The sequence below is a fragment of the Mesoplodon mirus genome (genome assembly GCF_964341445.2).
Source record: "Mesoplodon mirus genome assembly, chromosome: 3".
Classification (NCBI taxonomy): domain Eukaryota; kingdom Metazoa; phylum Chordata; class Mammalia; order Artiodactyla; family Ziphiidae; genus Mesoplodon; species Mesoplodon mirus.
The window spans coordinates 95,152,679-95,164,855 of NC_138978.1; the positions used below are offsets into that span (position 1 = coordinate 95,152,679).

General features: G+C 37.0%; 1 protein-coding gene across 4 annotated transcripts in view; it reads right to left on the reverse strand.

The window, feature by feature from the left end:
* The window catches only part of SASS6 (SAS-6 centriolar assembly protein), a 60,810-nt gene that overhangs the window by 47,661 nt on the left and 972 nt on the right, over positions 1-12,177 (reverse strand). For all 4 annotated transcript variants that reach the window (XM_082614314.1, XM_082614313.1, XM_082614315.1 and 1 more), the window contains exons 2-6: positions 6,543-6,603; positions 4,752-4,831; positions 4,260-4,364; positions 1,127-1,298; positions 417-482 (exon numbers count right to left, since the gene is read on the reverse strand). In XM_082614314.1, coding sequence (XP_082470440.1) covers positions 417-482; positions 1,127-1,298; positions 4,260-4,364; positions 4,752-4,831; positions 6,543-6,603 — 484 coding nt within the window. The remainder of the gene's footprint in view (positions 1-416; positions 483-1,126; positions 1,299-4,259; positions 4,365-4,751; positions 4,832-6,542; positions 6,604-12,177) is intronic.

Here is a 12,177-nt window from a genome sequence, read left to right on the forward strand (position 1 = left end):
AGTAGCTATGACTGAAATGATGACAAGCTTATCAGAGGAATTAATTCTAAACTTAACAGAAGGAAGGAAGGGAAAGATTTAGAAGACAGGAACTGAAAAGCCATTTAGACAAGAGAAATGAGGTGAATTAAAGAGGAGCACAACTAACATATGACAGATACTACACATTATTTAATGAAGACTTGGAGAGAATGTGTCATATACTGGGGATAACAGAAATGTTTGGATAGAATAAACTATCAAGAAGAAAAAGCATCAGATTAAGACAACTGGTAGGGGAAGGGTGGCAAAAAGGAGGGGGAATTCAATGGCAGTGTGCTTTGAAAAAAAATACACAAAAGCCTAGATTTGATTCAAGAAGCAATTCAGAGCCTATGTTTGGATGACTTACGAAGACAAAATGAAATTTGAATTACCTTTTGTGTGAAATTCAGTTGCCTGGTAACATCATCTAGTGATTGTGTCAATGATAATTTTTCTTCCTATTTATAAAAATAAAATTATGCAGCTTAAAATTTAATTTAATCATCCGTAGCTGTGCTACTCAAAGTGCAGCAAAGTAAGCATCAGTACCACCCTGGGAGTTTGTCAGAAATACAGAATCTCAGGCTCCACCTCAAACCTTCTGAGTTAGAATCTGCACGAGCAAGATCCCTAGAAGATTTGCCTAATCCTTAAATCTTGAGATGCACTGATCCATAGTATTTGACTAAAAAGACTTTCTGAAAACTTGTACAAGGCATCCCAATGTTGTTTCCTTGTGCCACACACCTTATATAGTTATAGAGCACTTTCTAATCTTCAAGACACTTTCATATATTTTATCTCATTTAAGACAGCCTATCTATCAGCTGATGAAACCAAGACACCAAGAGTTTAAGTGACTCCTCAAGGTCACAGAAAATTAGTAAAAATCCTAGGACCTAAGTTTCTCAATTCCTGGCCCAGTTCTATCCTGTTGTACCTTGCCTAAAACAATAAAGTCAGTACATGCTATAAAAATTTCCTGGACATCTTTAAAAGAACTTTATTCAGAAAACAAAATCTAATAGCAATGCAGCTTTTCAGTGGTTTATCAGAGAGCTTTGGGACTTATTTAAAAGATTAACTTAAATTTAAATCTTACCTTGCTACATTTCAAACAGTCTGCTAGAAACTTCTTTATTTCCACATCATTTCCAGGTAACAGTTTTAATGAAAGGTGTGTAAGATGCTTAAAAGGATTTGTCTCTACCACATTTAAAAAAGCAGGTGAGTTATCCAAAATAGCTTCTGGAGAAACTAACTGTAGCAAAAACCTTTGAAAAGAAAGTGTCACATAACACATTTATGAGACAGTGAAACTCTCCCATTGAATCATGAGCTCTATTGGCTCATCAATGATTAAAAGGATCAGAAAAGGGAGCATACTGGAATCATAGGAGCCAATATGAAAGGACTCCCAATGGTAAAACTGGATTAATTAGTGTAAACAGTAAAATGGAGATTTATCTATTGACTGAAAACAATGAATATATAAATGTCCATGAATTCACAATGAGATGAGGAGAGAGAAAAGAAAACACTGAAACAAAAACAAATTAAAAACCCATTGAGGGCTTCCCTGGTGGCGCAGTGGTTGAGAGTCCGCCTGCTGATGCAGGGGACACGGGTTCGTGCCCTGGTCCGGGAGGATCCCACGTGCCGCAGAGCGGCTGGGCCCATGAGCCATGGCCGCTGAGCCTGCGCGTCCGGAGCCTGTGCTCCGCAACGGGAGAGGCCACAAACAGTGAGAGGCCTGCATACCGCAAAAAAAAAAAAAAAAAAAAAACCCATTGAAACCACAAAAGTAACTAGAGTAACAACTCCTTACTCTGAAAACTGACAATTTAAAAGTAAGAATTGAGCATTTATCCTTTCCTGTATGAATTTTCAGAGTAATCAAATAGCCCTAATTGATAAAGGAAAGTTCTTCTTTATAGAATTATATCTAATAAATATAGGAAGAATGATGGAATTGGAAAAGCATAATTTTATAGTTGCTAATGAAATAATTCAAACAAGAATCGTCAATTGATGAAATTTATACATAAAAGGTTTGGGAGTTTTACAAGGAAAGGATCAGGTGTTACACTAAACAAATAGAGATATACGTGCACACAAAATCTTATTCTTCTCTTTTTCCAAGTTCATTACAAAAACATATACTTGAACACTAACAACAAAACTATCAAAAAGAGAAACTAAGGAAACAATCCCATTTACAATTGCACCAAAAGGAATAAAATTTCTAGGAATAAACCTACCTAAAGAGATAAAAGACCTGTATTCAGAAAACTGTAAGACAAGACACTGATGAAAGAAACTGAAGATGATACAAACAGATGGAAAGATATACCATGTTCATGGACCATGTTCATGGACTGAAAGAATCAATACTGTTAAAATGACCAAACTATCCAAGGCAATCTTCAGATTCAATGCAATCCCTATCCAAATACCAAGGGCATTTTTCACAGAACTAGAACAAAAAATTTTTTTAATTTATATGGAAACACAAAAGACCCTGAATAGGCAAAATAATCTTGAGAAAGAAGAACACAGCTGGAGGAATCATACTTCCTGACTTCAGACCATACTACAAAGCTACAGTAGTCAAGACAGTAGTACTGGCACCAAAACAGACACATAGATCAATGGAACAGAACAGAGAGCCCAGAAATAAACCCACACACTTATGGTTAATTAATCTACAACAAAGGAGGCAAGAATATACAAAGGGGAAAGACAGTCTCTTCAATAAGTAGTGCTGGAGAAACTGGACAGCTATATGTAAAAGAACAAAATAGAAAATACTCTAACACCACATAAAAAAATAAAACTCAGAATGGATTAAAGACCTAAATGTAAGGCCGGAAACCATAAAGCTCCTAGAAGAGAACATAGGCAGAACACTTTCTGACATAAATTGTAGAAATATTTTTTTAGATCTATCTCCTAAAAGAAAAGGAAATAAAAGCAAAAATAAACAAATGGGACCTAATTAAATTTAAAAAGCTTTTGCGCAACGTAAGAAAACCATCAACAAAACAAAAAGACAACCCACTGAATGGGAGAAAATATTTGCAAATGTTATGACCAATGAAGGGCTAATATCCAAAATACATAAACAACTTATATAACTTAATATTGAAAAAACAAACAACCTGACTAAAAAATGGGCAGAAGACGTGAACAGACATTTTTTCAAAGACATACCAATGGCCAACAAGAACATGAAAAGATGCTCAACATGGCTAATCATCAGGTAAATGCAAATCAAAACCACAATGAGATATTGCCTCACACCTGTCAGAACGGCTATCATCAAAAAGAACACAAATAACAAATGTTGACAAGCATGTGGAAAAAAGAGAACCCTCCTACACTGTTGGTGGGAATGTAAATTAGTGCAGCCACTGTGGAAAACAGTAGGGAGGTGTCTCAAAAAACTAAAAACAGAACTACCTTATGACCCAGCAATTCCATTCCTGGGTACATATCCAAATCAAACAAAAACACTAATTCTAAAAGATACACGTACCCCAGTGCTCATAGCAGCATTATTTATAATTGCCAAGATATGGAAGCAACCTAAGTGTCCATCAACAGATGAATGGAACAAGAAGATGTGGTAATATATACACAATAGAGTACAAAAAAGAATGAAATTTGTCATTCACAACAACATGGATAGACCTAGAGGGTATTATGCTAAGTGAAATAAGTCAGGAAAGACAAATACTGTATGATATCACTTATATGAGAAATCTAAAAAAAACAACAAACTAGTGAATATAACAAAAAAGAAACAGACACAGATATAGAGAACAAACTAGTGGTTACCAGTAGGTAGAGGGAAGGGGAGAGGGGCAATATAGGGGTAGAGAATTAAGAGGTACAAACTGCTATGTATAAAATAAATAAGCCACAAGGATTTATTGCACAACCCAGGGAATATAGCCAATATTTTATAATAACTATAAATGGAATATAACCTTTGGAAAAAATATATATTTGATGCTGTTAAATATTTCAGGTAACTTTAATGGCTTTGCCAAAACATGAAAATTAAGGGGCAAATATTTCTGATTTTATAAATTTGAGATTTATGAACCTCTCACCACAGCTTTGAAAACAGACAGAGGTACTTACATAGAATATTTTGCCATCAACTTGTCTTACAAAGAAGAGTCTGTCTTGAGGGAAGTTTAATGATATAGTGCTCTCCTGAGACTTACCTTGGAACTTCTTTAGCCTGTTCTTGAGTACACTGCTGAAGGAGATCTATGAATTTTTGTGGGAAAGCTGAGAAGTCTATCAGAAGACCTTGCTGGAATTTTAAACTATACAGAAGACAGGAAAAGAAATTTTTTTAGAATTTTAATTACAAATAACATCCTGAAAGACTATTCTTTTATTTACTGAACACCCATTATAATCAAGAATTAAGCTAGGGAACTTTGATTTTTATAGTTTATTCAATGGGAGGGAAAAGGTCAATAAATCTAGCTAAAGCTCCAAACTTCTGAGCTGTTAAGCAAAATGCTGATAATCTATGAAACATTTATTTTCAAAAACAGCCTGAATAATTACAGTATAAATAGTCCAGTGTTCCCAAAATGCCTAACTGCTTCAAATATGTGTTTCAAAGAGGACAGTACCGATACATTCATAAAACTTAAAAACTTACTTATTCCTAGATCAAAGACCAGAAAAATAAATATAGTTACCTCTGAAAATCTTCCTCTGATATAACAAGGTTATACAGAAAAAATGGATCAGTATCATCAGTCAGACGGATAACTAAATCCTAAAAGAAAGATTGTTATTTTTAATGTTTTCAGTAGATTTGGCTTTTAGAGTAATTTCTTCCTCCTTGGAAGTGAAATCATCTAGTATTATCAACATATCACTGTTATAGTTCAGACAGCTCTGTCTTCTGGTGCTGCTGGGTTTTCATTGGTCTTTGGAGACTTTAGCATTTTAAATAGGGATAAATATTCTGCTCTTTGAGAGCCACATGGGGTGGAAGGTGGGAAGGAAAGGGGTCTATAAAAGCTAATTAAATGCTAGGAGGTTGAAAGTTGAAGAATATATCATTCTATCAGAGGCTTAAGAAAGTTTAGACCCAGCCCTTGCTGCACTATGATACCATAACAAAAGTATTCTTTACCACTGATCATATCATACTCAATTATATTTTCAGTTTCCCTCAAGTTAATTGTCTGGTATTTCCAAAGTGGTAAATACATCAGCAGAAATGACAAATAATCATCTACCCTAGATAAGAAAGGAACATTTGTCTCTCAGGCAGAGGACAGGGGTATCAGGTGACAGGCTGCCAGGGCTTCTTCCTAAGAGCCTATTCTCTCCCACTCTTAAGTGGCCACTGATGTGGAACCCCATCTGTTTTCAGTTTCAAATGAAGTGAATACCTTTCATAAAGACCATTTTATCACAGCAGCTAAAGCTGACAGAAAAGTACACAGAAATTATGTATTTCAGAGCACACTGGCACAAGGAAAACAGGACTAGCAAGATGATGGGCTAACAGAGGTTAAGATTAAGTTTCTACTTAGAAATAAAATCTACTTGTGGCTACTGAGGAACCGCTAGGGTCCTAGAAAAATCTAAACCACTTTTATGAGTAGAGCTGGAAAATGAAGAGGTACAGCAGGCATAGGAATAACATGTAAGAAGTATAATATATAATCTCTACCCTGGAAAATTAGCAACCTAGGTGTTTGCTCTGCTTCAGAAGGCGCTGTTCTTAAAGCAGCTTCTATTTAAGTATTTCTTGAAATCCACCCCAAGATGCTATAAAAAACTGAAGCTGCTACTAACACCATTAGATCCTTGAATATGTACAGGGAAAGTTATGACAGAGAAAACAGATGTATTTCTTAGCCCTCCATTCTATATCCTCATTTCTGTTAATGACTCATACTTTTAAATCAGATTAGACTGATGCTCTACATACCTCTCTTCAAAAGGCAAGAAGATTCAAAAATATTTCCCTGCAGTGCTTCAATTCATTCTGTTCTCACATTTACATGAAATGCCAGTTCTACAGGGTAGCAATATATATTCTAGCAACTTAAAAAAGTCTAATGGGGGAATTCCCTGGAGGTCCAGTGGTTAGGACTCTGAGCTTCCACTACGAGGGGCACAGGCACGGGTCTGATCCCTGGTGGGGTTTGATCCCTGGTCCAGGAACTAAGATCCGGCAAACCACAAGGGGTGGCCAAAAAAAAGTGCAATGGGGCAAACCTAAGGAGACTGTTGTCCCAATCCCCAATTCTTGCATGCTTTAGAAATATATGATATAATAATCTCTCAGTTGTTGTCTTAGTAGATTCTACCACCCCAGATCTACAAGTTATAAAATGGCCCAAAATTAAAAAGCAAGATGATATAACAAAAGATCTCACATTCTTAAAGAACAAAAATAATTATAATGTACAGAATTACCATATCTCAAAAAAAGAAAAATATTTATTTCAAAAGAAATAAATACCAACCTTTCTGTGAACTGGATTAGAAACTGATTGTAGTTCAATGCTCAGTCTAATACTCACTCTCCTGTATGAAAAGATATGCCCAACTATCAGAACATTCACATGAAATGAATTATTACTACCATTTGTATAGCTAACATTTTCCATCTTAAGCCACAAGATCCTCCACAGGTTGTCCCTAACTTATGAACAGATGTTTGGAAAGCATGCTGGATTTGAAGTTTAAGTTCTTATTTTTCTACAAGTAAGCAATCAGGTTTTTTTTTTTTTTTTTTTTTTTTTTTTTTTTTTTTGCGGTACGCGGGCCTCTCACTGTTGTGGCTTCTGCCGTTGCGGAGCACAGGCTCCGGACGCGCAGGCTCCGGACGCGCAGGCTCCGGACGCACAGGCTCAGCGGCCATGGCTCACAGGCCCAGCCGCTCTGCGGCATGTGGGATCTTCCCAGACCGGGGCACGAACCCATGTCCCCTGCATCGGCAGGCGGACTCTCAACCACTGCGCCACCAGGGAAGCCCTGCAATCAGGTTTTTAACTTGAGGATAAATTTTTCTCTCCTGTAAGAGGTTGTCATGAAGATCAAATGAGATAAATGATGTGGAATGCCTACTGTTAGCCTGGTATACAACCCTTACTGGCCTGATTCTCAAATAACATCTATTGAAAGCCAAACCATCAGTTTTATAACAATTTTTCACATTAAAAAATACCACCTGTGGGCTTCCCTGGTGGCGCAGTGGTTTAGAGTCCACCTGCCAATGCAGGGGACGCAGGCTCGTGTCCCGGTCCAGGAGGATCCCACATGCCGCGGAGCGGCTGGGCCCGTGAGCCATGGCCGCTGGGCCTGCACGTCCAGAGCCTGTGCTCCACAACGGGAGAGGCCACAGCAGTGAGAGGCCCGTGTAACCGCAAAAAAAAAAAAAAAAAAAAAAAAAAAAAACACCTGAAATGACCAAATTGATTTATGAGAGATTTCATTTGAAAATTTTAAAGTGTGAATAATATTAAAATACTTTAATGTTTACAACAAAGGAAATAAGAAAACATGTTCGCTTCCCTCACGCATACACAAAAAAATTTTTTTTCAGATTCACAAACTACATCTGATCAATAGACTCTCTATGCAATATATCCACAGAAGTATTGTCAACAAGTTTAGGGCTTCCCTGGTGGCGCAGTGGTTGAGAGTCCGCCTACCGATGCAGGGGACACGGGTTTGTGCCCCGGTCCGGGAAGATCCCACACGCCGTGGAGCGGCTGGGCCCGTGAGCCATGGCCGCTGAGCCTGCGCGTCCGGAGCCTGTGCTCCACGGCGGGAGACGCCGCAGCAGTGAGCGGCCCGCGTGCCACAAAAAATAAAAATAAAAAAAAAAATAAAACAAATAAAGTTTATTATCTATCTAATCCCAGAGTAAATCTAAACCCTAAAGGGAAAAAAACATAGCGTTACACATTCTATACTGCACCTTAGAAAACCCAGTATTGAACAGAGGCATATAAATAAAGATGCTCATAAACATTAATTAAACTGAGCAAAAATGTTTAAATAATTCAGGAAACAAAGGGGAGATGGTGAAAAAACATTTCTGCACAAGTGCTTCTCAAACTATTCTGCTAGAATTAAATAACAATGGCCTTTCCCTGATGTGAAGGGAAAATAAACTAACAAATTGAATTTTTTCAGTTTTAAGTTATTCTTTTAAAGATGTTTTAAACTTTTTCCACATTCTACTACTTCTGCAGAAGTACAGACAGAGTAACTGAGTGTTGATGGAAAAACTTGGTAATAGTTGACTAAGGCTAGATTCAGTTGTTTAGTTTTTTTTATGCTCTGACTTGTAATTTATATTGGTTAAATCATGTCATTTTAGTTAAATTTCTTATTAAACATATGACTGGATATTAAATCTTAGTTCACATGACGAGGTTACCATAACTTGTATATTATCTAAAAAGGAACAAGCAGCACTGGTAAACACCGCAAGCAGCACTGGTAAACACCACAAAGACAGGAAGAATTACCTTTAAAACAAGAGAATGTTTTGTTTCTATCTTTCTAGTATCTAAAGCAATGTATGTGAAACAGATTAAACTACTCCAATTCCACTTAAATTAAGTGTTCTTGGGCGGGGGGAACCTTTCAATTCCCTAACTTATAAAAAAAGTGGACTGACTTAGGTTTGTGAGGGCCTTTTCAGCTCTACAATGTCATTATGCTTCGTTTTCATCTTTTGAAGTTTTTTCTAGTACATACTGCCATAGTGATATGACACTATATGACAAGTTGATAACTTTACACTTTTAAAAGTGTGTCATACTTGATAAATTTGTAAAAAAATTCAAGAAGCATCCATTAATAAAGTATTCTCTACATAATACTGGAAGTTTTATTACTATGATAAATTTCCAATCATATTAATGACTTTGTTGCATATATTCCAAAAGCCTATATGCATTAGATGCTGGGGGGAAAAAGAGGAGGAGAAGCCCATAGATTAAAACTATTCCCCATATTTACTTCAAAAACCTCCAGAGAAATATCTTGTAGAAAAGCGTGAGCTTTCAGAGGATCTGAAATCACAAATCTTATTTCCTCCACTGTAATGGTTAATGGCATAGGAACAATATAAAATGAAGTTTAAAAAACAATTTTAAAAATGCTATTTTTCAAAATAAATGTCACATTCTGAGCAATGCATAAATCTGCATAACATTCTCCCTGTCAGTTAGATTCAGCAGAACTGGATTCTAGCCCACCTCTGCCACATAGTAGCTGTGACCTTAAACTCTCAATTCAAACAAAAGCTACTCTAAGCCAGGTACTATGCTGGGTGCTAGGGATACAAACAGAAATAAACATGGTCCATGTCCTAAAATTGAGATCAGATTAAATGACTTTACCCTAGGTTTGCTTCTGATTGTATTTTAAAGCTTCAAGAGAGAGGAGGGAATGGTTACTAGCACTTACCGATTCATTCACTACTGAGTGCCTGCTGGACACTTTGCTTATATCGTCTTATTTAACAACAATAATGTCAAGTAAATATTATCTCTGCCTTACAAAGAAAGAAGCTGAGATGCACAGAATTACAAATTTGGTTAAGATCACTCCGTAGAGCCCAAATTAGAACTCAGATTTTTCACCTACACCATGCTAATAAATGATTAAGGACAATTAATTTCAACTTAGGCAACTCTGAAAAGGTCCCTATTGTGAAAGAATTTAAGACAGACCTAGAAAGTTATGAAAGAAAAAGCATTTGAGGTATCAGGAAAAACCGGAGTAAAGGTATGATATTGAGAGGGTATCAGGTACACTCAGAGGGTAACAAGTAGTCCTGTGAGACTACTATATTGGAGAGAGGAGCTTAGGGGAAAAAAAAATGAAAAAGCATGTGGGTGTCAAACCGTGGGCTTCAAAATTTTGCATCACTTTCCTCCAGACAGAGTTATCTGAGCACTACCACTGTCTTCAACTGAAGTCCCTTTTCCTCTATGACTTGAATTCATTTACATTACTTCATGCATTAATCATACTTTAATAATAGCTAATGTTTACTGAATGCTCATTAAGTTCCAGGCACTGTTCTAAACACTTTATATGTATTAACTTATTTAATACAAGCTCATAATAATCCCACAGGCAGGTACTTTTATTTTTATCAATTTAAAGATGAGGCACAGAGAAGTAAGAAAAATTGTACAAAAGCAAGCAGTAAGTGGTAGAACTGGAATTTAAACCGAGACAGGGATTTCCCCGGTGGTCCAGTGGTTAAGAATCCGCCTTCCAATGCAGGGGACATGGGTTAGATCCCTGGTCAGGGAACTAAGATCCCACATACCGTGGGGCAACAGAGCCCACACGCCACAACTAGAGAGCCTGCATGCAGCAACTACAGAGCCCATGAGCCACAACTAGACAGCCCGTGTGCCGCAACCAAGACCCAACGTAGCCAAAAAATAAATTAAAAAAAAAAACCCAGACAATGTGGCTCCATAGCCTGAACTCGATTTTTTTTAATGTACAAAACAGAGGGATTATATATCCTTTTTTTAAATTGAACTATAGTTAATTTACAATGTGTTAATTTCTGCTGTACAGCAAAGTGATTCAGTGATAAATATATATTTTTTTCATATTCTTTTCCATCATGGTTTATCATGAGATATTGAATATGGTTCCCTGTGCTATACAGTAAGACCTTGTTGTTTATCAGAGCCTGAACTCTTAACCAATGCTATGCTGCCTCTCAAAGGAAGATATTTTTGTTTCCCCTATTAAAGTGTGAGTTCCTTGAGGGCTAGAATGAAAATTGTTTTTTTGCTGTTGCTGTTGTTGGAGGAAGGTGGTGAGGAGGAAGGGAGCTTCTCAGCACCTAGGACAGTGCCTGGTACACAGTAGGCATTCATAAATGTTTGTTGAGCTGAACTGGCCTTGAATACTTTTAACTAAAGAGTGTGGGTTGTTTTTCCTGTAAGTCAAGGGTCAGCAAACTAGCTGTAAAAGGCCAGATAGTAAATATTTTAGGCTTTGCAGGCTATAAGGTCTGTCACATTTATTCATTTCTGCCCTTATACCACAAAAGCAGCAACAGACAATTCTTAAACAAATGAGAATGGCTAAATTTAATAAAACTTTATTTACAAAAAAAGATGGTGGGCTATCTGGCCCACGGGCTCTAGTCTTCTGACCCTTGCTATAGGTGATACGAATATACGAAAAGTTTCTAGACAGAAAGACTAAAAAGGCTGAAACTGCGTTTTAAGAAGATAACTGTGATGACAATGTAGTGAGATGGAGAAGAGCTAGGAGTTTCAACATTGGGATCAGGAATTATGCCCTCCCTTTCTTTTATCTTTCTGTAATCATTCTAGAACACAGCTGTCCAAGAGAGATACAATGGAGCCACAAATATAAGGCATGTATGTAATATTTAATTTTCTAGAAGCCACATTAAAAAATTAAAACAGATAAATTAATTTTAATATTTAATTAACCCTATATATCATTATTGTCACCTTAACACATAATCAATATAAAAACTGAAATATTTTACATTCCTTTTTTCTCCTAGTAAGTCTTCAAAGTCCAACGTGCATCTTACCCTTACGCACATCAGTTCAGCTTAGCTCCATTTCAAACGTCCAACAACCACAGTGGCTCCCATATTGGGCAGCACAAAAGAATGACCAACTAACCTATAGATCTGCTGCTGGTCTTGGTACCATCTCCTTGCCTGGCCTAACAATTGATTGTGAATCGAATTCTGCACTATATACTGCTTTCACATTACTGGCAGCTCAATATAGCAGTGTCTTCGTTTTTTATATGTCACATTTCCACACCATTTAGTCTTCACACACATTTTCACACCTGATCCTCCTAACAACCAACCATGTAGGTAGGCCTGCTATATTAGTTTTACAAAGGAGGAAACTTACAGTACAGAGAACTTAAGAGAGAGCTGACACTCAGAGGTGGAACTGAGACAAAATTGAAATCTCCTGACTTCCAGGCAGATCTCTCTATTTAAGTCTCAACAGCACCACCTCTTTAGTCAGTTGTAATTTCGCATTTACCTGTCAGACTGGCCTTTATTTCCTCCCCCACTGGACTGTGAACTCCACGAACACAAGGACT